Source organism: Dipodomys ordii, unplaced genomic scaffold, assembly GCF_000151885.1.
Source record: "Dipodomys ordii isolate 6190 unplaced genomic scaffold, Dord_2.0 Scaffold76, whole genome shotgun sequence".
Taxonomy (NCBI): domain Eukaryota; kingdom Metazoa; phylum Chordata; class Mammalia; order Rodentia; family Heteromyidae; genus Dipodomys; species Dipodomys ordii.
The window spans coordinates 7,278,979-7,303,682 of record NW_012267292.1 but is presented as its reverse complement, the minus strand read 5'-3'; the positions used below and the strand labels follow the sequence as shown (position 1 = coordinate 7,303,682).

At 48.0% G+C, this 24,704-nt stretch overlaps 2 protein-coding genes across 3 annotated transcripts in view; both read right to left on the bottom strand.

Annotated features, from left to right (window-relative positions):
- Positions 1 to 1,172: 1,172 nt before the first annotated feature.
- Positions 1,173 to 24,704, bottom strand: part of Hoxa3 (homeobox A3) — a 33,284-nt gene continuing 9,752 nt past the window's right edge. The window contains exons 2-5 of one of the 2 annotated variants that reach the window (XM_013024496.1): positions 21,218 to 21,401; positions 16,977 to 17,065; positions 5,281 to 5,926; positions 1,173 to 2,862 (exon numbers count right to left, since the gene is read on the bottom strand). In XM_013024496.1, coding sequence (XP_012879950.1) covers positions 2,060 to 2,862; positions 5,281 to 5,806 — 1,329 coding nt within the window. In that variant the 5' untranslated portion in view covers positions 5,807 to 5,926; positions 16,977 to 17,065; positions 21,218 to 21,401 and the 3' untranslated portion in view covers positions 1,173 to 2,059. Of the gene's footprint in view, positions 2,863 to 5,280; positions 5,927 to 16,976; positions 17,174 to 21,217; positions 21,402 to 24,704 lie in introns of those variants that run through there. The other variant, XM_013024497.1, reaches the window with a different exon arrangement.
- Hoxa4 (homeobox A4) overlaps positions 22,995 to 24,704 on the bottom strand; it is an 11,431-nt gene continuing 9,721 nt past the window's right edge. The window contains exons 4-5 of the mRNA XM_013024390.1: positions 24,540 to 24,700; positions 22,995 to 23,978 (exon numbers count right to left, since the gene is read on the bottom strand). Of these exons, the coding sequence (XP_012879844.1) occupies positions 23,632 to 23,978; positions 24,540 to 24,700 (508 nt within the window). The 3' untranslated portion in view covers positions 22,995 to 23,631. The remainder of the gene's footprint in view (positions 23,979 to 24,539; positions 24,701 to 24,704) is intronic.

Below are 24,704 nucleotides of genomic sequence, written 5' to 3'. Positions count from 1 at the left end.
GGCGACATTTTTCACTTCTTCAGATTTATACAATCCAGGGAGCATGGAGGTTTATTTCTCACATCAGTTGCTCCAGATCCCCCAGATACAGCTGGTTCCTCCTCACTTCCAACTCTGAAGGGGAGGTGGTGATGACAGGCTGTAACCCTGAGGTTTGCGTTTTTTTCTGAATTTGGTTCCTTTTCTCGGTAATTCTGTAACCTGAAGGTGGAACTATTTCCCTTTTACTGGGCCTGACTTTGCCTGTCAGCCAGTCAGTGCATTCAGAAGTGGAAATGTAGTCTTTAGCTCCTGTAGCATCAAATGAAAGACTATTTATATAATTGCATTTTAGTAGAAAGATACCTCCTCCCTCTCTCTTTCTCTCTCTTTCTCTATCCCTTCCTCTCTCCCTCTCTCCCTGTCTCCCCCCCCCCTTCCCCTGGGGCCATAAAAAGAAAGCTGGGAGGGAAAACGGAGAGGAAATAAATCCAGGGAATGGCAAATCTAAATTCCGGAAAGAAACTGAAGCTAGGATTCAAGGAAAGGATTCCTTGCAGCCTAAGGAAGGGCTCAGGGAGACTCTACCGAGCTCCTATTGCTGGAATCTGGAAGAAGATTCGGTCCCTCCGGAAGTGCTTCGCTCTACGTGACGATTTTAGGGGGAAAAAAATCTTTCCTTCTGACTTGATCATGGACCGGTAAGCATCCGTGTTGGAGACCCCGAGTCCGATCCTTTCTGGTGAATGCTCAGCATCCTCTAAGCGGCTGGCGATTCTCGAAATTAAGGCGTGGGCTAGTCCCTTTTGACCAGAGGAGGGAGAACGCCCAGCATTCTCCCTTCTCCGGGTCGCCCAGCACCTGTGCGCCCCCCGCCGCGCCGAGGGCCCGGCTGCCTTTGTTTCTGAAGATCCCTGCAATCCGCAGCCACCGCGCCCTCGCTACCCTCGGCAGCAGCTGGGAACCAGGCAGCCCAGCGGGCCCGCCGCACCTCACGTCCAGAACCGCCGCGGCCGCCGCCAGCAGCCCAGACCTTCTTCCGGATTCATCTGACTTTCAGGCGAGCCGCCTGGCCAGGCCTCTCGTCAGAGTCGATTGCCTGCCGCGGCCTACTCTGCCAGCTAGTCTCCCTGCTGTATTTCACTCCAACAGTAATCTTCAGGGGGGGAAAAAAGCCCTTCTCAACACGGATATTAATCAGAATAAAAATTTTATTTTTTTGTTTGTTTTTTTTTTTTTAGAATGTGAGCAGCAAGGAATGTAAAACTCTCAAAACAAATCTAGCATTTACAGATTGCTTTTTCATTTTTGCCGGATGTGACAAACCTAAACCACTGTTTTCAAATGCTGGATCCTCTCTGGTTTTATTGCATCATTACCGTTTTCATAAAGGAATTATACTTCCCTTTCAAATAAATGTTTATATGTACGCCAATACACCATTGAACAAAAGGCCCAAGAAACCTTCTGAACAAGCAGGGTACAGAATTTCTTTAATATAAATACGAACGGATGGGGATAAATAATATTTAAAACTTAGACTATTCAATGCTTGCAAAAAAAATATAAATAAATCTGACTGTTCACCAGCATACACACACGGAGAGACGTACACTTAGTCATCCTAGCACAGGGAACCCCTGTTTCAAAGCGCCTTTGATTTTTTTTCTCGCTCGTTACAAGAAGTGCAATTTCAAAAACTAAAAATTAAAAAAAAAAAGTAATCGCTTCCCCTCGGGAGCCATAACGTACGAACAAATTCACATTGGAAACTCGACTAGAAAATTTGTTCATATACCCTGTTTCTGATCAAAGAAGTGGAGAACTCAAAGGATTCCGGGCCAGAGGCCCAACAAGGGGCGGGATGAGATAAATATCGCTACTGTTACTGACAGCCATTACAGCAACCAAGATTGCTACGTCACATAAACTATAAAAACACATTAGAAAGCGAACAAAACAGGAAAGGGGACCAGAGGCAAGAGAAAAAGGGGAGGGGGGGAAGAACCTAAAACAAAACAAAAACCAAAGGAGAAAGGTGGGGTGGGGGACTCTCGCGGCACGCAGCCTCAGCCCACCATCACAGGTGGGTGAGCTTGGGCGCTTCCTGAATTCTTCCCTGAGAAGGATGGTGGGCGGTAAGGTCCGTGTAGGTAGGGTGTGGCTCCCCGGGCCCTGGCCCGTGGTGGTGGCCGCTGCCCAGCGGCCCAGTGCCCCCATAGTCCATGGCGGCCGAAGTGGCGTGGGGGATGTGAGTTAGGCCAAAGAGTGCAGGCCCGGAGTTGCTCACGGGCTCCACATAGCTGCCCCCCACGAAGACGGGGCTTCCCTGTAAGTGCGGAGTCCCATAGCTGCCATTGCCCTGCAGGCCGTGAGCGTGCGGGTCATAGTCAGGATTGCCCCCTGCGCCCGCCCCCGCGTAGCGCTTCTGTGGGGGCGGTGGGGGCGCGCAGCTGGGCAGGGGCGCTGGGTAGGAGGCAGGAGGGAGCCCGTAGGCGCCTTGTGGGGGCTTGGAGAAGGGCGGAGGCGACTGGGGCTCGTAAGGGACGCTGTTGACCAGCGAATGCATAGAGTTCAGGTAGCCTCCGGCGGCGCCAGGCGGCACGGGGCTGCGACTTGGGGACTGGCCCCCCGATGACGTTAGCATGCCCTTGCCCTTCTGATCCTTCTTGTATTTCATGCGCCGGTTCTGGAACCAGATCTTGATCTGGCGTTCGGTGAGGTTCAGTAGGTTGGCCATCTCCACCCGGCGCGGCCGGCACAGGTAGCGATTGAAGTGGAACTCCTTCTCCAGCTCCACTAGCTGCGCGCTCGTGTAGGCCGTGCGCGCGCGCTTAGAAGAAGCCTGCCCAGGCGGGCTCTTGTCACCAGCACAGCTCTCGCCTGGCAGGACAGAGAGAGCAAGATTGGCGTCAGGGGCTGCCTATGGCCCCGCCCAGCTCCTGACCCAGCCCCTTCTTTCTTCTGGGCCCCAAGATCCCTTAATTGTCCGGGCTCAAAGGAGAGTAGGAGTTACCTACTTGTTCTCTGTCTGATAGGAGAATAAACAAACAAACAAACAAATAAATGTAGGTAGCTAGGCCTACTTCTCCAAGGGGAAAAGGACAGAATGGCAGAATTCCAGTTTGACTTCCTGATTGGTGTTTTCTTTCTATAGTTTTTAGCTATCTGACTCATTTGCTGGCCTTTTAGGCCTAGCAAACAACAAGCTTCCTGTAGGCAGGTCTCACCATCTTCATCCCGTTCACAGTACCTGAAATATGGCACACCTGCCTAACATACTCAAACATCCTTTTCCTTCCTCCCTGTCTAGCTTAAGACTAGGCAGTAAGATCAACTTGTCATTGTGGTGTGTGTGTGTGTGTGTCTGTCTGTGTTCTGATACTGGGCTTGAACTCAAGGCCTCATGTTCTTCCTTGGATTTTTTTTTTCTTCACAAAACTGGTGCCCTATCACTTGAGCCATACCTCCATTTCCAGCTTATTGCTAGTTTATTGGAGGTAAGAGTCTCATGGACTTTTGTGTGTGTGCTCCTCCTGGAGCTTGAATTCAGGGACGGGGGTATTGTCCCTAAGGGTTTTGTTGTTGTTGTTGTTTTGGTTGTTTTTTTACTCAAGGGTAGCACTCTACCATTTGAGTCACAGATACACTTCTGGCTTTTTTTGGTAGTTTATTGAGAATAAAAGTCTTACACTGTTTCCTGCCTAGGTTGGTTTTGAACTGTGATCCTCAAATCTTAGTCTCTTTGAGTAGATAGGATTATAGGTCTAAGTCACTGGTGCCTAGCTCATAAGATTTCTCTGATATGGGCTGGGAAGGTGGCTCAGTGGTAGAGCGCTTGCCTTGCATGCCTGAGGCCCTGGGTTCAGTTCCTCAGCACTACATAAGCAAAAAGAAAAAAGCCGGAAGTGGCACTGTGGCTCAAGTGGTAGAGTGCTAGCCTTGATCTGAAGAGCTGAGGGACAGTGCCCAGGCCCAGAGTTCAGGCCCCACAACCAGACCCCCAAAAAAAAAAAAAGATTTCTCTGATAGGACTAGCTTTGAACTGTAGTCTTCAGATCTCAGCCTCCTCAATAGTAAGGATTATAGGCATGAGCCATCACTCCCTGAAAACTGACTACTTTTTTTTTCCTTTGGTCAGTTGTGGGGCTTGAACCTGGGCCTGGGCACTGTCCCTGAGCTCTTCAGCTTAAGGCTAGCACTCTACCACTTGAGCCACAGTGCCACTTCTGGTTTTCTGGTGGTTAATTGGAGATGAGAGTCCCACTGATTTTCCTGCCTGGGCTGGCTTTGAACTGGGATCCTCAGATCTCAGCCTCCTGAGTAGCAAGGATTATAGGCATGGGCTACTGATTCTCGGCAACTGACCACTTTTTAAATCTACTTAGAGCATATGAGCAGTGGAAACTCAAAACTGGAAGGCTTTCTTTGTCCTAGAGATCCCCTTGAACCTACACAAATCTGGGGAGGTTCAGGTCACCAAGTGACCTACTCATTAGAGCTCTCCATGCCATCCGGCAGCCTATGTTCAGTTTGCCTACCACTCTTTTTTCCCTCTTGTCCATCTTGGACTTCCAAATCATTCATGGCTCTAGAGGTCACAGATGCTCCAGATCAGAGAACTGGCAACTGGAGAAGGCAGAGGCAAACTTTACCAAGATGCTAGAAAGCCCAAGGCCTGAGGCCTTTCCTCAACTGGAGTCCAGTTCCAAAAGGCTCATGTGGTTCCCATTACAATGACAAACTAAATCCCTTCCCCCAGGAGATTCCCTAGCTGCCCTCCTTGTGCTAAGTCTGAGCAAAGCCTTCCCAGAGGTAAGGCAGCCACTCCATCTGCTGGAGCAAAAATTGGCTCTGATTAAAGACAAAGAATTGATTCTGACTTGGAGAATGTTTAGGCTTGCATTTATTCTGCCACATTTCTATATAAGAAGCATGTCAGTGTTTCATTAGAATAAAGGAGCTGTGCTAAAAAGAGACAGTAGCACTCTGGATGGTTCTTCCTACAGCTCAGAACTCTTAAGAGTGGAACAGAAAGGGGCAGCTTCACTAGGGCTCCATTTGCTCTTGGAAAGATCCAGACTCCCATTGGATCTCTGGGGTTTCCTGTTCACAGGGGTCTTCTCACATCCTTAAGTTGGAAAGATTCTGGACACCTTTTGGTGGGAGGGGCAGGGAAGATAAGAGCAATGAATTTCTGGAAATGTTCCAGTGGCCCCAGACTGTGCTGGCTATGGCCTGGAGTGGTTTGGGGCCCTGAAACCAGGCCAGAGGGCCCTCTTTTAGAAGGTGCCTTTTTACCTGAGCTGGAGCCGCTGGTTTTCTGCTTTGTGTTTTGCCTTGATTCTTTCATCCAGGGGAAGATTTGTTTGGCCACGGTAGGAGAGTTGAGCAGGGGGCTCTTTGCAGCGCTGGCAGGGGTGGGGTTGCTGCTGGCATTCTGACTAGGGGAGACAGAAGAAGGGGGAGGTGGGGCTGCAGGGGTGGGCGCAGGGGGCTGCGGTGGGGGCTGGGGCGGCTGTGGGGCTGGAGGTGCAGCCTGGGGTGGAGGTGGGGGCAAGGGCGGATCTCCCAGGCCTGGGGGTTGGCTAGGAGGAACGCTCAGGGTGCGGAGACACGCTTCACTCAGCTCGTGGGCCTTGGGGTGGCCCCCAACGCTGGCCGGCGACTGGAGAGAGCAAGCAGGTCGGTGATACTCGCCATCTGCGCCCAGACCGGCGGACGCCGCATACGGCTGCTGATTGGCGTTATAAGCGAACCCATTGGCTGCCTGATAGGGGTAGCCACCGTAGATCGCCGAGTTGTCGTAGTAGGTAGCTTTTTGCATCGCGTTGTTTCACGATCTTGATCGCACACTCTGACAGGGGCTTGACACCCGTGAGGGCGCACATTGGCACGCCCCCGCGGTCACGTGACGCTCCGCCGCCAATGGCCGCCCCGAGCAGACCTGGGGGTGGGGGGAGAAGTGCAGCGCGGTGAGGGCTCCGCGCAAATCCATCTTACTCTCAATAGCTAAGTGACATGAAAGCCATAAAAGAAAAAGTGGTCAGCAATATTTAGCAGCACGACTTGGCCCCGGGCGTGGGGAGCCGCGCTATAAAAAGCTGCTGGAATTTACTGGCAGCTACAAATATTTGCTTAACTTGCGTCTGGAGTTGGGGGATTTTTTTCCGGGGAGAGAAGAGAATGAGTGAGGGCTGGAAGCCGAGCCTCTGGAGCCCCAGGTCCAAAAGGAGAAAGGCTTTGTGCACTAAGAAGAACAAGGATGGAATCCTTCTTTTCCAGGGAAGAAGAAATGTGATGCCCTTGGCATCATGCAGAGTGCTCAAGACTCTCCCCTCTGCCAATCTTGAGGAGCTGGCAAAAGGGTCAAGGAGAGCTTGGGTCGCCATTTCTTTTCTCCAGTCTCCACTTTAGGATTCATTCTTGCCAAAAGAGCCTTGAAATAAGGTGACTTCCCACCCAGTCCTCTCACCCTTTGAGCTTCTTGCCATCAAAAGAGGCTTATACAATCTTATTTTTAGGCAACTACCCCGTATCAGACCATGATGGATTTTTAGAAGTTGAGCTTGTTAGGCAGCTGACCTGCCCCTGTTTAGATATAGGACCAACCTCCTCCAAATGAGCCCCTTGTGGCTAAGAAGGGAGAAGAAAAAACTTTGAGTAGAACACAGTGTGTATGCACATGCACACACATGCTCACATGCACACACATGTATATACACTGGGGAAGGGATCAGCAACAGCACTCCATCCAGCAATTCACAACTCAAATTCTGGATAGCTCTTTATTCTTTTCCTCTCTCTATTTCTCAGACACTTCCAAGTAAGCCACCTCCCCCTCCTCTTTACTCCAGTTACAGAAGGTTCCCAGACTTCCCTGTCTTGGACTTTCTGAGGTGCTGTTATTCAGAGCAACTATCAAATTCTACCTGTTAAAACATGATGGATTAGAGGAAAAAAAAACCCACCAGGAACCTGAAAAACCAGCGTTCATCTCCATGACCACGGCTTGAACTCTCCTTCCAACTTAACGATAATAGGTTCTGTCTTAGAAACTGCTGTGTAATTTGATGTATGGGGGTCATTTGGCTCCGGACAAGGCATGGAAGCACAAGCCATAAAATCTTGCCAGAGTTCCCTGATCTTTGTGTACTGTTTTTGTTGATATTTGTTACTTAGCCTATTTCCCTACTCAGAAACATCAAGGAAAGGATAATGCTGAAAATCTAAAGGGCCATTGAATACCTTTTCAACTCTCTTATTTATAAAAAGCAGTTTGCAAAGTAAAATCGATGCTTTCTTTTTGTTTTCAACCTCTGCATGTCAACTTCTAGTTATCAGCAAGGAAAGTTCAATGCAAGTTTCACATATTCACGGGGGGGGGGGCACATATACACACACAGAATCGGTTCCTCTTTTAAATTGTAATGACACATTCATGAAGCACAGGCTTTACACTTCCTGTCCCAACTATGTATACTGAATTTCAGCCTATTCAAGTTTTCCAGAAATAGCAGATGTTAACTAGAAAAAATGTAATAAGCATCTACCAATGGATGATTATAATTCTGTTATTAATAATGGATTCCTTTAGGTTTGTTATTAAACCAACAATCTGACCAGCATCTGGAAAACAGGCACAATTAATTTTCCAGAACCTCAATTAAAAATTACAGCATCCCTTATCTGGAGTTATTGTGATGACCATGAGCCCTGGAGTATTGTTTCTCATTTAGAAAGAGATAGGAAGCTACAGATGCTACAATGGAGAGTAAACAGGGAGTAAAATTAAATGTGAATTGCAATTTAATGTCTAGGTTTCCTCTTATTTCACTCAAAACAATCTCTATTACATTTAGCAGTGTTAATGTCTGCCATTATATTTTTTGATACTAAGCTTGTGCAAAATAAAATATCAGGTAAGGAAATTACTCTAGATACTTAACAGCAAGATATTAGATAAAACAAAATTAAGTTAATTTTGAACATGCAATCCCTCTGGTAACTTACTAATACATTGTCTACAGGCAACACTGGCCTGCTGCTTACTTAAACTTTTCTCTTTTTTTAATTATCAAGTTGTACGCTGTCTTGTAAAATACCAAAATACCTTTAGAAATTAAAAAAAAACATATGACAGGCCCCATAAACTTAAGATATAAAGTCAACTTTGAAACCCAACCAAAGTCCTTTCTATTGTTTGAGGTTGGCAGACAATCACCTTGCATCTCACACAATTCCCCCACAACCCAGTCCCCAAAGTTTGCAACCTAGTAAAGAAGTTGGACATTTGCCAGCCGGGAAACTTTGCTTTGAACCTCCAAGCTAGGGCTGAGGATGGAGGAAGATTCCTCCACGAAGATCTATTTCTGGACAATAACCCCCAGGTGCAGGAGCTACAAGAGAGTTGAGGAGGGTAAATTGAGAACAGGAAGCAAGCCCCATTGTCTCTGGGTAAGGTATGCCCAAATTTCACCTTGTTCTTCCAGACTCTTCTTCCTCTTTCCACTCCCTCCCTTGCCTTAGCCTGTCCTCACGCGTGGTTCGCCCCAACCACCGAGGAAGGACCCCGGTGTCCCCGGCCCACTCCTCCCCCTGTCCAGACCAAGAAAAGTTGAGGCAGGTCGCAGGGAGCCGGGAGAGTGGGGGCGGGGATGGGAAAACGGCCTGAACTCGAAGTGTAAGGGTATCAGTCACTGCCGGGAAGGAAGCTCCGGCTTGTGAACTCTTCTTGAACCGAGATTTAAGTCTGCAGCCATAAATCACCGAGACGTAAACTCCGCCATTCAGCGCTGAGAGCGGCCGGTTGCGGCCCTGCTTACCTTAACTTCTGACGAGCGCCGCAAGCGCAGGCTCCGGCTGCGGCCCCCGGCCCGGCTCGGCGGCCCGGCCGGGTCCCCTCGGTGCGGGATGGGCACCGACCCTCAGCATCAGCCGAGACGGCGGGCGGGCGGGAGACCCGAGGCCCGGACGCGCCGCCGCGCTGAGCGTGGTCGCCTTGCTGCTCCGACACGGCTCGCCCAGGGCGGACTGGGGCGGCTTGGACCCCCCCTCCCACCCACCCCACCCACCCACCCACCCTTCCCCCACACCCCCGCCCCCTGCCCTTCCCGAGGGCAGCAGCCGCAGCCCGGAGATAAGCGCTGGCGCGGCGCGGGGCTCTGCCGGGGCTAGTGGCACCGACTTGGGTATGTTTCTTATGAATATTACAAGCGGAGCAGCGTCTGGTCGAGGGGTACGGTGGGGGTGCTGGGCGGGCCGGAGGGGAGACCGGAGCGGCTAGGGGAGCGCGGACCGGAGTGGGGGATGGGGCGGAGGGGAGCGGCGGAGCGGGAGCCAGGGAGGGAGCTCCTAGGCGGCGGGAGGAGGGGAGCCTCCCCCACCCCCAACGCCCTCCCTCTCCTGGTTCCTGGGCGTCACTAAAGTCCAGGAAAATTATGCTAATGAGGACAAACGGCGCTCACAAAGGGGATCTCTGGCCGGGCTCTATTTCTTAGGGATCCGTTTAAGAAACAACTCAACCCCTCTGCCCTGGACATTTCCATTTTCCGGACAAGGAAAAAGAGAACTAGAAATGGAGTTCTCCAGACTTCGGACAGTTTACTTCACCTGCAGCTCCCAATCCAGGCACCCCAGAAGCCAACCTTTGAGGTGTGAGAGTAGTTCCCTTCTCCACAGACCTTCACAAGAGCCAAAGAGAGCTAGCTTTGGTTACATTATTAGACAGAAACTGCTGACCTCCTGGCAGCCAGGAGAGAAGTGTCCTGGGTGGGTGGGGAGTGCATGCGCGCACGCACACACGCGCACATTTCCCCAGGAGTGAAATGGGCTTCTCTGAGTTCTGACACACACACACACACACACACACACACACACACACGGTGCATAAAAACCTGGTTCCCAGTCTTCTGATGTGCTCAGGACACACCACCAGACAGGCAGCTCACCTAACAGAAAAGCTAGATAAAACCTTGACTTCCCCCAGCACAAGCAGACACTCATGAGTCCCACTGCGTGTGGTGCTTTGCCCTTTCTGGAAGGAAGGATTGCCACAACTTAGATGTTTTCCCTCCCATAGCCTCCCTCTGCACCCTAGGTTCTTCGGAAGCAAACTGCTTGGTGGATGTAGCAAAAAGAGTGAAATGGAGCTTGTGTGCAAGGCTGAGGCGTCAACGGCGAGGCCTTCTCAAAGGAGGGTGTTAAAAATATAAGTAGTATGTTTAAACCATCGGGGAGCCAAAGTGTCACCTTAGAGCAAAACTAAAGCCAGGGAGAAAGGGAGAAATCAAAAAGCACTGGGGCCAGGATGGCCTCATGCATACCAATAGTTTTTGTCATTTATGGCTGGGAAAGATTTATGACTCGGCGCCCCAAAGCTGTAAACAGAGCACAAAACAGCAAACACTTGCTCCTTATGGCATATTGCAGCCACACAACTTGAAAGGGGGAGCTGGCGCGTAGGAGGCGAGAACCCGCCGCAAAAAAAATCCCCTCTGCAGCCTTTTCTCTTCAAACCCTCGGGTCTCGGGTTGGATGTGGCATTTGAAGAAAGAAGGCTTGGGTCAATAATCAACCCGCACTTTCTCCAAACTGCTGACGCTACTCTCACCGCCTTCTCAGCTCCGCCAGCTGCCGGGAAGGCCAGCTCTCCGTGAGAATCTGCCCCAGGAGGGACAGTTTGGGCCCTGGGAGACTGAGGGCGCCCAAGTCTTGGTGCGCTCGCTCTGCTTTCCGGGACCGAACTCCGAGACCGGGTGGATTGAGCCCCACAGATCCCAAGGACTGCGCTTAAGGAGCTGAAGATCCGGAGAACAAGCTCTGCTCACACAGGGGCCTCCACTCAGCCCCGACTAGGTGGCTTTGGGCCTGAGGACCTCAGGTTCCAGCAGGCAGAAGAAAAGGAATTCTGACTTCAAGACTAAGGTCTGGCGTTCTGGCACGCAGATTCGGTCTGGCACGCTAATTGCGGGTACCCAGGCCTTCTGGCTCTCCGCTGAAATCCAAAGGACTGGCTTTGGAGTAAGGACAGGCGAAATGATTTTTTACGAGTACTTTATAATGGTGTAAGGTTTTTGTTGGATTTTTGGTTTTTAAGAGAAACAAGGCTTTCTGCTTTTAGAAATTACCCACTGCCACGGTGACCTTTCTAGGCAAATCCCACCGCAGTTTACCCGGCTCCTCCAAACCCACCAAGCTTTTCTTTGCCAAGAAGGATCCCTTGGCTCCTCCAACTTCCCCAACTCCCCATGGGTCCCAGCCTCTAATCCCGGGGGAACTAGAAGAAACCTTTAATACAAGAATACTAACAGCAGTGAAGGTGCTGTGTTTCTATTCTACCATTCAAGAGGGTGTCTCCCTGCACAGCCCAGCCGGGGAGGAAGGTGAGGATTTTTTGTTGCCAGAGAGGCCACAAAATCCCAGAATGTGGAGAGAATTACTGAGGAAATACACTTGCGGGTGAGGGTAAACCTGACATTTTGAGGATAGAAAGGGACTAGCCTTTATAATAACCAATAGTTCAGCTAAAATTGAGTGGATTTAGCTTTCTTGGGAAGGGAAGAAAACAAAACCCGCTCTCTATAAAGCCATCTATTGGCTTCTTCTTACTGTGCATGCTTTTAACCAGTCCATCGCTAGATATTTATTCTGCTTGCTGGCGCTGAAGTGACAATAAAAAGATGCCTCTAACAAACCTCTATTCCCTTTCTCATTCTTTCTAGTGAAACTATATTATTTATGAGTGTTTAACTGGGTCAAAAATGCGCCAGAACTGGGTCATAAATCATATGAAATGCTGACAAGTAATTGAACAGCAATTAAAGCTTACATTTTATTTCTAAGAGGTGTTTTAGAGCACTTGAAACAGCCTCAGTTAAACATGGTTACCACTGAAGTTGGCATGGGGGAGAGCAGAGTGGCCCTTCCTTCTGGGGAAGCAGATCCCAATCCAGTGAGGGAAGTTTGCAGTTTGCTCTTTTTTTTTTTAAGTAAAGAAAGTATAAAGGATTTTTTTTAAGCCAAAGGGGCAAATTGATTTTTAGAAACTCATAGGCATTCATCCTTGGTAGATGGAGCAGAGGGAAGAAAAATTATTCCACCTTTCAAAGAGTTCCCACTGTTCCCAGGAGTGCAGGATCCCCAAAGCCCAATTAGCCCCAGATTCCCCAGTATGTTGGAAGCCCACAATTTAACTCTCATTCTCCTCCATCCTGGCTATGGCTCCATTCCTGGAGCACCAGAACCAGAGCAATATCTACCTCGCCTTCCCCAGCTCTCTTGACTCCATGCTTCCCTCCAAAGCAGGGCTCACCAACCAGTTCTTGAACTCTCCAAACTGGCCTGGGGAAGTACAACTGAGCACACTACTGGAGCCCAAACCCATCGCCAGGCTCCCTTTTGAATATAAGCATATGAATATGAGAATAAGCCAGTCTCCAGGTGACCTGTGCTCTCTGCCCAAGCTTCTCTTAGGTCTGAGCTGCCCTTCTCATTTCTCCCAAGGCAGAAGGTGCTCAGAGAAACAATGGCTCACTCTCTGGGGGTGGATCCTTGAGTCTGGCATGTGGGAAAAACAGTGCCCGCAACGCAGCACGAAACAAAGTGGCTGGAAGCATCATCAATAAAATGGCAGCGCATCTGCACATTTCCCCCATCGATTTTCCTCTTCCATCTGTGAGGCTGCCAGGGTCAGCCCTAGCCCTTCATCCTGTTCCGCAAACACCACCCACCCAGGAGAGATTCCCCTTCTCAGCCTCCAGCCCTTCCCTAAGATCTCTACCGGGCCACCTAGCCTCTAGTGCCAGAGCTTCAGGACTGTCGGTCCCTCTGCCCCTGGCTCAGCTCCTGGGACTATAGCCCTTCCCGCAGCAGTGAACAAAGCGACCCCATCTCTGGGGACTCACAGGCCCACCTAGTAGCTCTCCCCCACAAGTGAACTCTCCTTTATAACCCCCAACACTTTCCAGGGAATTAAACTTTGAATCCAAGGCACTACTAGGAATCATTCAAATGGTTTCGGTTCTAAAAGAGAAACAAAGGAAGAGAGACTGAGGGTCCTGTCCGCGATCCAGGGTCTCCTCGCCTGACCTTTGTCTTTCATAGCCATAACTCACTCTTAGATATGAACAATCAGCGGAAATACCTTAAAATAAATTCCATCCTCCTGGTGTGGCTTCGAGTCCCATCGGCTAGCTTGCCCAGAACCGCTCCATGAGCGCTGAAAACTGCAACCGCTGGAAGAGCACTCTCCGGAGAAGGAGAAGGAGGAGGTGGGTGTGTGGGGGTGGGGGAGAAAGCTCTCACTCTGTAGAGAATCTAGAAAACGTAATCACAGGCAAAGACTGCCTGGGTCTCCGCTCCAAACGCCACAATAATGTGCTGTATTATGTGCTCACGTGGTCATACGTCAACTTAAATCCTTTTATTTGAAATAGGGAACCATGAAGGAACTAGTTTTCCAAGCAGAACATTCTGCTTTGGAGGAGGGGAAGTGTGTGTGTAGGGGGTGGGGGGACCTTGACCAGTAGCCAGTAAGAGTTCTGTCTTAATAGCAGGACTCTTGGGGGCCACCTCCCCCCATGCATACCATACACACAGGCTGCTTATCTCACATTTCTTTGCACACATTACTATAGCAATCCTGTCTGTATTCTTAGAGTTCACTTAACTTTACTTAGGGCTTCCCACGCACCAACAAGCTGAATCCAGCACACCCAGGCTCCACAGTCTCCTCTGTCCCACAGGCCAGTATATCAAAAGGCAAAAGCAAAGCCCAGAAATGATTTGGCCTGGTCAGAGGACTTGTTCATGGACTGCAAATGCTAACATCCATATCATAGGACCCAGCTATGGAAAAAACCAAAAGCTTTATTATTACCGGTTAAAACATTAAAACTTCTAATTCAACATCAGTTGGTCTTGTTCAGTGAGAGCCCACTAGGAAAGATGTTTTTAATATAAATATATAGATTTTTGCAAAATCCAAAGTGACCTAACATCCTAGCCAAAATAGTAATAATGCATTTCCCTAGTACATAGCTGAGTGATGCATGAAATTATAGGCTTCTAAAGATTAAAACATAAGGGGAAATTATGTAATTGTCTATATAAGAGAGAAGGAAAGTCTCAACCTTATTGGTGTCTCCTGATAATCTACCAGTCAATTTGAGATTCCCTCTGTATACCCTCCCCTAAGACAACTCTGTGTTTACCTGCAGAATTAAATCAATTCTGCTCAGAAAGAAACTTATCTGTCCTCCAACTCTTTACCTCTACTTTTGCCTTCTGCTTGGTGACAAGTGTCCTTTATTTCAGTATTTCACTCTTTCATGAGTTATCCAAAAAGTTCCTTTTTTCTGGTCTTAGATTCTAGACTTTGCTCTGAAGCCCATAAGCAACTCATGCTATATTCTTCTGCTTCTTGAGAGTAAGACATCAGCTGGCTATGTCTGAATGTGAAGACTCACTTGTGGTAGCTTCAGTAGGCTGTGGAGGAATCTTCTCCTCTCCTCCTCCCTAAAAGGAGGAGTTGGAGTCTGAAGAGAATGCAAGGTTCTAAGTAAGAGGCCTGGTCATAGGGTAGGTATGTCCAAATCAGAAGAGCAATAAAAGGGGGGATCTAATCGCTTGAGAATAAGCCCTGGCCTAAGTTGGTAGCACTCTTCCTATAAGTCTGTCTGAGGTGTACCTGGGAAAGGCCTCTATGTGAACTTGCCCAGCTCTGACCTAAGACACTGGTAAGTGAGGGTCCAAAGTGGAAACCTGCCTGTGTCATGCTTGGAAGATGGGAAAGGCCCAAAGACTGATTTCCAAACTACATTCTCTTGACCCCCAAGGAGTCATCCTCTCATTTTTCTGATCTTTACCCCTTGTATTCCCCTATCATTCACATCTAGCTCTCTAGATGCCCTAGAAAAGGACCTGGAAGAGTTGCCCACCCTTCTCACCAGGGAGGGAGTTTTCACAGCTCTCTTCAGAACTCCTAGTATAAATTGGAGCAAACTTAAAACTCTTGAGAACATAAGTCAATGGTTGAAATCTTTTGTACTGCTTCAGAGATGTGCAAGGCCCAGAGGCATTTCATCTCTTCTGAGGAGCCCCAGGCAGGCTAACATCCCACTGCATGCTCCAATAGCTGTTTAACAATTAACATTCAAGATGGTGTGTTTGGTAGGATGAGAAGGGGGAAAATCTGAGGAAGTCCAAAGGAGATTTAACTTTTAAGCTGAAAATACTTCATCTTAGAGTAGCCTACCCAGAGACCCAGCAGCTGAGATTCCTCCTTCACCACTCTAAATTCCACCTTCCTGAAGCAAAGCTATAAGCCTTTTAAAACCACAGGCACCAAAGACACCAGCCCCTCCACATTTACCCCCACCAGCCTCTAACTTGGCCAAGGCTGGAAACCACCAGAGCCCAAAGAGGGGAATTTACCTTGGAAGGAGCAAGGGACTAAGGAGACAGGCCTTTAGCCAATATTTGCAAAGTTGTTGGCAGATTAGATATATCTGTCCTCAAACACTGCAATCTGACTTCTTAATCAAAACTACACTTAACATTTTTGTTAGTTCTGGTAGTTTTTCTGCTCAGCATCAGGTAAGCCTCTCAGTCCATTCTCATTCTCTCTCTCTTTCTCTCTCCCCTTCCCTCCTTCCCTCCCTCCCTTCCTCTCTCCCTCTCTTTCTCTGTTTAATAGATCATTATTTAGAGATATTCCCTGTGGGTACTTCTGCAGTAGAAATGGATGGGCTCCAAGTTCTCTGGACACATGTGGATGTGTATACCATGCTATACACATGGCTCCAAAGTCCTGTAGCTGTTTATATCTGCAATTGTTCTACTGTTTGCAGAGATGCAAATCATGTATACGCTCTTGAGGCTCTTAAGTAGTAAACTACTGAATGTTTCATCTCTGTTTGCTATAAACAGACATACAGTAGCTGAAAAAGTCACCTGGTTACTATTACTGTTTACTTTTTGTCTGATGATATAATATCTGAAATATCCTTCCAGCCTTTACAGCACCACTGAAGAGCATGCTGACTTAATTAACAATCTGATATCTATCTAAGGGGCAAGGTTTAGTGAAGATTGGACCTAAGAAATAGAAAATAAAGTCTCAAAACTTTGCTAAACAAAGTAATTCCCCAAAGAACAAAGAAAACTCATTCCTACATACCAGCTTCTGAAAGCTAATTCCAGCAGCCCCTCCCCCAAATAAGCATGTAATTTATGGATCTTTTACAAGGTAATAAACCAGAGTAATTACCTCTCTGCATCCCAAACTAAGAGAGCAAATTAACCACAACTTGAAAAGAAATTTTAAGTTTTCCCTTGTTCCAAATAGGAAATGAAAACATTGAGACCTAGAAGACTTGAGCTTTTCCTGGAGGAAAAACCATGGATGAGCCCAGAAGAGAGATTGAAAAGGACCCGCTGCCTATGAAGGGCTTCCACACCCAAAAGACAGCAATTCCCCTCATGCCAAGAAAATGCAAAAGAATTGGAGGAAATGCAAAGCGGTGAGACACGTTTCTTCAACTAAGAGCTGGGCTAATTTCTGAACCCACAGCCTTCTCAATAACCCCAACAGACCAGAGCAGCAGCCCACGCAGCAGCAGGAGCAGCTGCCGTGCTGTGGCCTCTACTTGTCCAGTGCTACTCAGGTTGGTGCTTTGGTTAGCTTGGGGCTTGATGGAAGAAACAAACACATCCCCTCTGGCACCCCACATTCCATCTTGGGCTTCTGTAACTGCTTCTCCAGCCTACAGCTAGCTTTGGGGTAGATTGACTCTTTGTCTGCTTGAAGCCCTGTATTGCCTCCGTGAGGCTCGCCACTGAAAAGAATCAGCTCAGAAACTCTTTGGAAGTTAAATATTGACCAGAAGCTCTTTCAACCCACTGTGGTTGCCTGGAGCTGGGAAGAGTAAACTCCTCCCCACTGCCCCACGCTGCCGCTTCCCACATCCCCAAAAGAGTTTTGGCACAGCACTTACCTCCAAAGATGTTTAAATCGGAACCAGCACCAGGGAAGGTCTCCAACTCCAGGCGCTCAAGGGGCCATCTTTTCCGGTGTCCTGGCGCTCTGTAGACAAATAAACAGCAGAAGGTGAAGGAAGGGAGTTGGAAGAGCAGAGTTGGAATTGTGGCCTGCTCAGGCGCCAAGGTGGCCCTGGGGGTGACAGGGACACGGAAGGAGTCACCAGGGCACTGGTCCATGTGACATACTTATAACTCAAAATGTTCCAGTCTACAAATGGCCTGAAGATGGTGATTTATTTTTGTAAAATAAATACATACTCCATCTCCGCATCCACTCTCTCCTTTTTCTTTCTTTTTTTGAGGGGGGGTGGGGAAGGAGGGAGATAGACGAAGCATGAAGATAAGGTGGAAGAGGCTTTGCTACTGGTGAGGATTCCATTGGGAGAGCTCCTCAGGCACCCCAACTTGGGACTGTGAATGCATGCTTTATTTTCTTTTGCTAACAAAGGGAAGCCTTGTCTGGAAGCATTCAATCACGGGAAACCTCACTAATAGCTTCATTTCTGTTGGCGCGAAATCAGACCCGGGTTCAGTCCACAGAACGGAGCAGTCTTGGGAGGTTTTGTACTTTGGTTCATTCAAACACTAAGCAAGTCACTTCAGGTGGACCAGCAGGACTAGCGCAATGCCTGGTCCCCCCAACAGGCTCAACTACTGCTGCTGGAAACTGGGCAGAGTCAGGTTCCTGGACAACACTCATCAGAAGGCCTCCTTCTGCCCTGCCTTGCTGCAGTGGCCATAAACCCACACCCCATCCCAATTCTTCTGCAATCTCATACCTCACAATATTTGCCATCTGCACTTACCCTCAAACCAATAAATCATCATGGGGTCCCCAGTCAGCTTTCTGGGGGCAGGACATGCTTCTGAAGGATCTGAGAATCTTTCCCCAGTGAGCACTGGGCCCTAGCTTGGTTGTGCTCTGACTGTACAAGAAAGGTGCCCTTTCCTGCTACACTCCCAACCTTGAACCCATTCTTCCCACACCCAGACCTAGGTAACCCCCAACCTGCTGTCTGTCCTGAGCCCATATAATCCTGCCCATCACTCAGGGAAGTCCTACCGCATTTCTGAGTCCCCTAACTCCTGGCTTGGGAGCCTCCTAGCATGCTGAACAAGTGGCAACAAACCGGCAGTTATCTTCTTCCACAACAGACCCATAGCCTTTACCCTCCACCCAGCCTTTGGAACTCAGAAACACACTGGGCCCCTATTCAAACTAATCCTCTTATATCCTCTAGGGGAGTGCCCCTTGGCCTTGGGTCTCTTGGCCAGACTCTAAGAAGGGTGGGGCATAGTCATCTTGCACTTTGCTACTCAATTTCTCCCCGGAAAGATTTGCTTTGCTACCATCCACTACCACCATCACCCCATTGGAAGCTTAGGAGTACTGTAATTATTATGGTTATTATTATTGCTGCTATTTCCTTATCCCCAAGTCTAGTATTCACGGCTGCTGTTTCCCATAAATCCTTCAGACTAATGAGTCACAGAGAGTTGGTGCCCAGGTCTCTCGCGCTGCAATGGCCGCGGCTGCTGCTGTGGCCTCTCTTCGCGTTTTCTGGCGTCCGCGGCTTTCTCGCTCTCCCATCTTGGGTGATTTATGAACGCCGGGAAAAATGAACAAAGCCGCGCGCCCGTCCTGTGGTATCTCTGCAGCCTTCCCCAGCGTGAATCAGAACATTACCAATTGTCTGTGCATCCTTCCCACTTCATCACCAAAGCCAGGATGTGACCACAAAAAAGCCCAAGCCCGAACTCACGTTTCCCCCGGTGCAGCGTGTGCGTGCTCCCCGGACACCCAGAAACCCTGCGGGAAGAGCCCCAGGACCCAGCACGGGCCAGCCAGCTTGGTTCTCCCAGCCAAAGGGCTCTTTTCTGCCTTCCGGAAGAAGTTAAAAGCCTGATGGTGTGCGTGTTTAAAAATCAAATAGGAAGTTGGAGTCTCACTTCTGAGAGATTCATTCCTAGTGAGGCCCTGCTGACTCCATCCGTTCCTGACAATCTGCATTAATTATTTAATGAGTCATGTGACCTCGAAGATCACAATTTCAATATCTCCCCTGAACAGGCATTACACCGTTTATCAGAAGCAACCAGGGTCCTTGTTTGAGTTTTTTGTTCCCCAGGCCTAGAGAACCTATTCACCCTTGACCTGATGGGACAAGTATCCACCATGGAAATACCGGGACCAGCACAACAGGATTAGTCATTCTGGGCTATCAGCACTGTGGACAGTGGAGAGGCATCTCTGAAGCATCCAGGTTTCTATCCCTTCCTGAGCACAGTGGTTGGCCCACCTGTCTGAATGCCAAGATTAGAGTAGTTCAGGTTACCTAATCTCCCAGGGCAGCATTGACAATTAACAGGTAAAACCCACCCTTCTTCCAGGCTACACACACCTGTGGCCCAGCACATCAAGTACAAGCTTAGATGTCTGTTTCTATTTCTAAAGAGTATCTTCTGCAGAAAGTAGATGCCCACATGTTTACCCCAAAGGTAAAGGGTGAAATCAAATGAAATGCTCTACCCAACCTACAAGCCAACTAGCCCAAGGAACATTTTGGGGGAGAGCCATTTAGCTGCTTCAGTTTTCTTATCTGTTGGCTGGGAAAACTAAACCAAAATGTCCTCCATGTCTCTTTCTCCTTGAATAATCTTTCAATCTAGGACTGTCTTTCAGCTCCAGAAATTGATTCTAGAGAGAATGGAGCTGGTAGTGGTAGCAGGGGAGAGGGGTTGAGCAGGCAGCTCTTCATGAGTTTAGAGCCTTCAAAAGAAATGTTAGATTCCCAAGCCAGAAACTGCAGACTAAAAGATCCATGATAGCCCGAGCCACTTCACTAATACTATCTAGGAGACAGAACAGGTATCACTTCTTCCTCTTCCTATTGTTTCCAGCTCATAACTCTCAGGGGTGCCAAACAGTATTCTTGAACCCCTTTTTGGTAATAATATAGAGGAGCACCAGGAGTAGCACATATGAAAAGTGAGCCTGAGTTCTTCACTTCAGGACCGTGCCCTGGAATGCAGAGACCAAGGAAGTATCAAGGATGGCTTATTGTCTGCACAGAAGCCACTCATTTTGATAGGAGTCCCTAGGTTTTGTTTGCTGCATTTATTTTCCATTTCATTCATTCAAAAGGGCTATTGTTGTGTTTCTATGTTGGCACCATTAGAAGGAAAGCAGCTATGAGAAGAGCAGTGGAGTTCAGGAAGCTCAGGGGAACAGGGGGACCCAAGAGAAGATGGTAACACACACCCCATAGGGAGCAGAGTAAGAGTGAAGGACGTGGGGTGCTCTGGAAAAGCTGAGTATAAGGCAGAGACTCTGTGCAGAGGGCCTATCCTAATATATCTAGGTAATCTTCCCCAGAGCTCCATCCTGGGTATTAAGTACTCTACTATGCCTGTCACAGTTGAATTCCTGCTGTAATAAAACACCGGGTATATCGTAGATTTCAGCAAAACTAGGAAAGAAAGCCTGCAAAGTGCCATTTTTCTTCAAGGGGGAGAGTGTTAAGTACTTAATTCAAACTGTGACCATTAAAGTGTCTCCTATCCGATTTAAGTTGATTTCAGATGTTGACAAAACTTTTATCTCCGGAGTCATGCACAGCTTGGCTCTGTGACTAAAGGAGGATGAGTGTGTATTGAAGGGAGGGAGGAGGAAGAGGGAGGGAACGGGAGCGTATGTATAAGGGTCACTTTAGTAGAATTATGGTGCTTACACAAAATACTGTCTTTAAAGGTCAAGGGTTTGAGGGGCTAGTAGCGTTTGCTTAAAAAAGAAAAACAATTAATGAGATAGAAAATTTGTCCTTTCAGTGAACTCTTATGGTTGCCCTAGCAAAGGGCAGACAATGCACAATTTTGGAGCACAAAGTGAGATTTTTCTAAGCTGTTAGAGAAAGCTTCCTTAAAGGCCAAATCTGAAACAGACAAAAACCCACTGTGAAGAAATGACATAATTATCTGAGCATTTTGAGGGTTTTTCAATAACCTAATAATTGATACAAAAAATACTATTTTGTCCTGAAATGTCAAGAAAGAATGATCTCAACCCTCTCTCTTCCTTTTCTGGCCAGACAAGTGAAAGACATCCTCTTTACCTCCCTACCCCTGTCTCCAGCATGGAGCTAATGAATGTCCCACATCCTCCCCTCCCCACAAAGGAGAAATATAAGAAATTTACCTTAAAGGGTGGTAATCTGCCATTTGAGATTTTGCAGCTTGACAATCAATCTCCATTGAGAGTGTAGGTATTTTATTTTTGAGCAGATAGTCAAGATGCTGAGTCTTTGCCTGAGACCGCATGATTTGCAAGAAGATCCCTCTCTCCTCCACAGACTTTTCCCAGAGAATGCCTTTCAGAATTGCTGTTGAATTACAAAGAAGTATTTATTGTATGAGGTGATTAATGATTCCTGGGAAAATTGCTATTTTCAGCGTGATTTAATTTCGTTTTACAAGTGCATGTAGTAGGGGGAGGGTTAATAAGTTTAAGCAGCAGTTGCATTGCCTCCAGAAATGCCTGGCACCCTTTCACACCTTATAAAATTCACTGTATGCCAGGTTTTTCCTGACTTGGGAAAATGTGCCTGTATACATTTGTCCCTGAATTCTCTGGGTCCTTTAGAGATTGGTACCTACCACTTCTTACTGTGGTTTGTTTGTAGGTACAGAATGATCACCCTTCCTGTGTCACACACACACAGTGTCAGAGGAGTGAAAAGGATACTACCATCAGCGAAGCATTTGTCAATGATTTTAAAAAGGGCTATTCAAATTTTTCTGATATTGCAGAAGTAGGTGAAAAGTCCCTTCCTTCTGTTACAATGGCTACATGACCTAAAAGCTGCACCTTTTCTTATATATATATATATATATATGTTTTTAATTATAAAAATAGTGTACAGAGGGAGGCTGAACGTTTTCAAGGCCAAGGGACAGTACTAATATTCTGCCACTTGTGCATCTGGCTAGGGTGCATTGTTTTTGTGGATCACATTGCAGGGCACTCCCTGCCTGAACATCCAGTTTAAATCAGCATGCAAATACCTGGATTATGGAGATTGGAAAGGGAATTTTAATTTTTAGTCTTTGGAGTTTTTATCTCTGAGAATAGAAAGATCCCAAAGCATTTGAGGAAAGTGACCCTTGTTCAATTTGGCTTTCTTCCAGCAGTGAACTCTTCCAGGTCTCCTTTCCTTGGGGTATATTTTGGGGTGTTTTTGCACATTTTATTTCTTCTGAAGTTAGTTTGGAGGGTATACTGAGAAAATTCACTTTACTTTGAAACTCTTTTTCCCCTCAAAGAAACAAGCAAACAAAAAAAATCCCAAGCTGTACTTAGTAAAGAGTGCCTAAAGATCAGCCAAGAAAACAAAAAGCAGTCTTAACCCTTTGCACAACTTTTGTTTTTTAATCTCCAGGGAAACAGGCCACACTTAAGTGAGAAGGTGCAACAAATACCTAAGGGAATACTCCTTTCCAAGTATGTTCAGAGTTCAGTGTGCAGAACAGCTGCAGAAACTCCTGGGCCCATCGCTCTGCATGGTTTCACCTTTCATTGCAGGGAAAGACACGTTTCTCTGCCTTACAGAGACTAGAAGCCTGAAAGCCCAGCCAAGTTTGGGAAGAAGAGGAGCCCTCTCAGGGCTGAAGAGCCTTCCTGCTCTTTGGAACATTTCCATAGCAGTCAAGCTTGACAAGAGTTCAGTTCAAGTTGAACACATACACACACACACACACACACACACGAATTATAAGAGCAGTCAGAATCCATGTGAACACAACTGAACGCCATCTACAATTCTTTCTATATGCAAGGTCAAACATTTCAATCCAGAGGATTTTTGTGTTGTTTTTTTAAATGAAAAGCTTAGGAAACACACAAATCTGTCTCTTCAATTTTTAATGTTTTTTTAATGAAGTTTATTCTTGTCGCATGGCTTTTATACAGCCATATCACACTTTGTACAGTCACACATGGGTCTAAATGCATCCCCCTCTCCCCGAGATTGTGCCCCAGAATAAGAACAATATCTCTATAACAATATCTTAAATAAATGCAAGGAAGGGAAACTAACATGTCACATCTACCATCAAGGACTACACATTTTGAGAATTAAATAATCTTTTGAGGTCCACCATATCTACTCATTTATTCAGTTCAATATAAGCTGGTATGAGCTGTCTTAATGTAAGTTGGGGAGGTAAGGAACATGGGTAAGGGTCTCTTTCCTTTTGCTTGCAACATCTACACATATATATGTCCCCAGTCAGCATGCTGCGCTGTCCAGCTGACTTCAGACATCTCAAAAGTATTTCATGGCAACTGGTTCTTCTCAAGTATTTAAACCTAGCAGCCTGGTCAGGCTCCCAGATTGTTCCACCTAACAGCTTCCTGGACAACGGTCCTTGCTTGGGTGGTAAGCAGCACACACTCTTACTGGGGATGATGTTTTTTTTTTTTTTTTTTGGTTATCATTTTCACCAAATTGGGTTTTGGTTTGGTGTCTGTGAGATCCAGATGGGATCAGGTGAATGGGGAAAAGAAGGGAGAAGAGCAGGTAAGGGTAGAAACTGATCTGGATCTCTAAAAGATTATATGGAGGAGGGAATAGGTGTGGAGGCTCCAGGGAGGGGGTGGAGATGAGGGTGAGGGCTCTGAGTTTGTGCTTTCCCTAGCGGGCCAGCAGAGGCCGAGGCTGGATTGGAGGATCGCATCTTGGTGTTGGGCAGTTTGTGATCTTTCTTCCACTTCATCCTCCGGTTCTGAAACCAAATCTTGACCTGGCGCTCGGACAAGCAGAGTGTGTGGGCGATCTCGATGCGGCGGCGCCGGGTCAGGTAGCGGTTAAAGTGGAATTCCTTCTCCAGCTCCAAGACCTGCTGTCGGGTGTAGGCGGTTCGAGAGCGCTTGGGCTCTCCTCCGTTATAACTGGGGTTCACTGGATGCCCAGAACCCCCGAAGGAAAAGGCCATGAGGGAAGGAGTGAGAGAGAGAGGAAAAAGGAGGAGGAAAGAGGACAGGGTGGGGAAGAGCAATTGGAGATCATCATTATATAATAACCTGACACCAAGTTCACGCAAGATACATAAAACGGCAAAGAAAATGTTTCACAGGCTATTGACAACGGGAAACACCCGAGAGCCATAAAGAATGGTGCTGGGCACTGGGGCTGAAGAAAAGCTTCAAAGACACATGGCCCGAAGCCTCTGCCAGGGCAATTAAATTTATGGGGGCTATAATTACTGCCCTAACAGTTTGGCGTCTCGTAAATCTCCCGATAAAGGGACCCTGGGTACAAAAGGGTTCTCACGTTGGGATTAGGCTGCTAGCTGACGCGCACACACCCACGTCCCACAGCAGTCCCGGCCAGATGGGGGCTCCCCTCCCGGGGCCTCCTTTCCCCCCCCCAGGCCTCTCCCTCCTGACCCCCCGCCCCGACCCTCGAACTCGGGCCAGGCCCCAGCCCACCCTCCCGCGCCTCCCCAGCGGCGCCACGTACCGGCGCTGACATGGATCTTCTTCATCCAGGGGTACACCACGGGCTCCTTGCCCTTCAGGCCAGGCGGGCTCTTGTCCGCCAGGACCAGCGGGCACGCGGGGGCGCCGCCCCCTGTCGGGACGCCGGGAGTGGCGGGGGCCGCCTCGCAGCGCCGTGTGGGTGCGG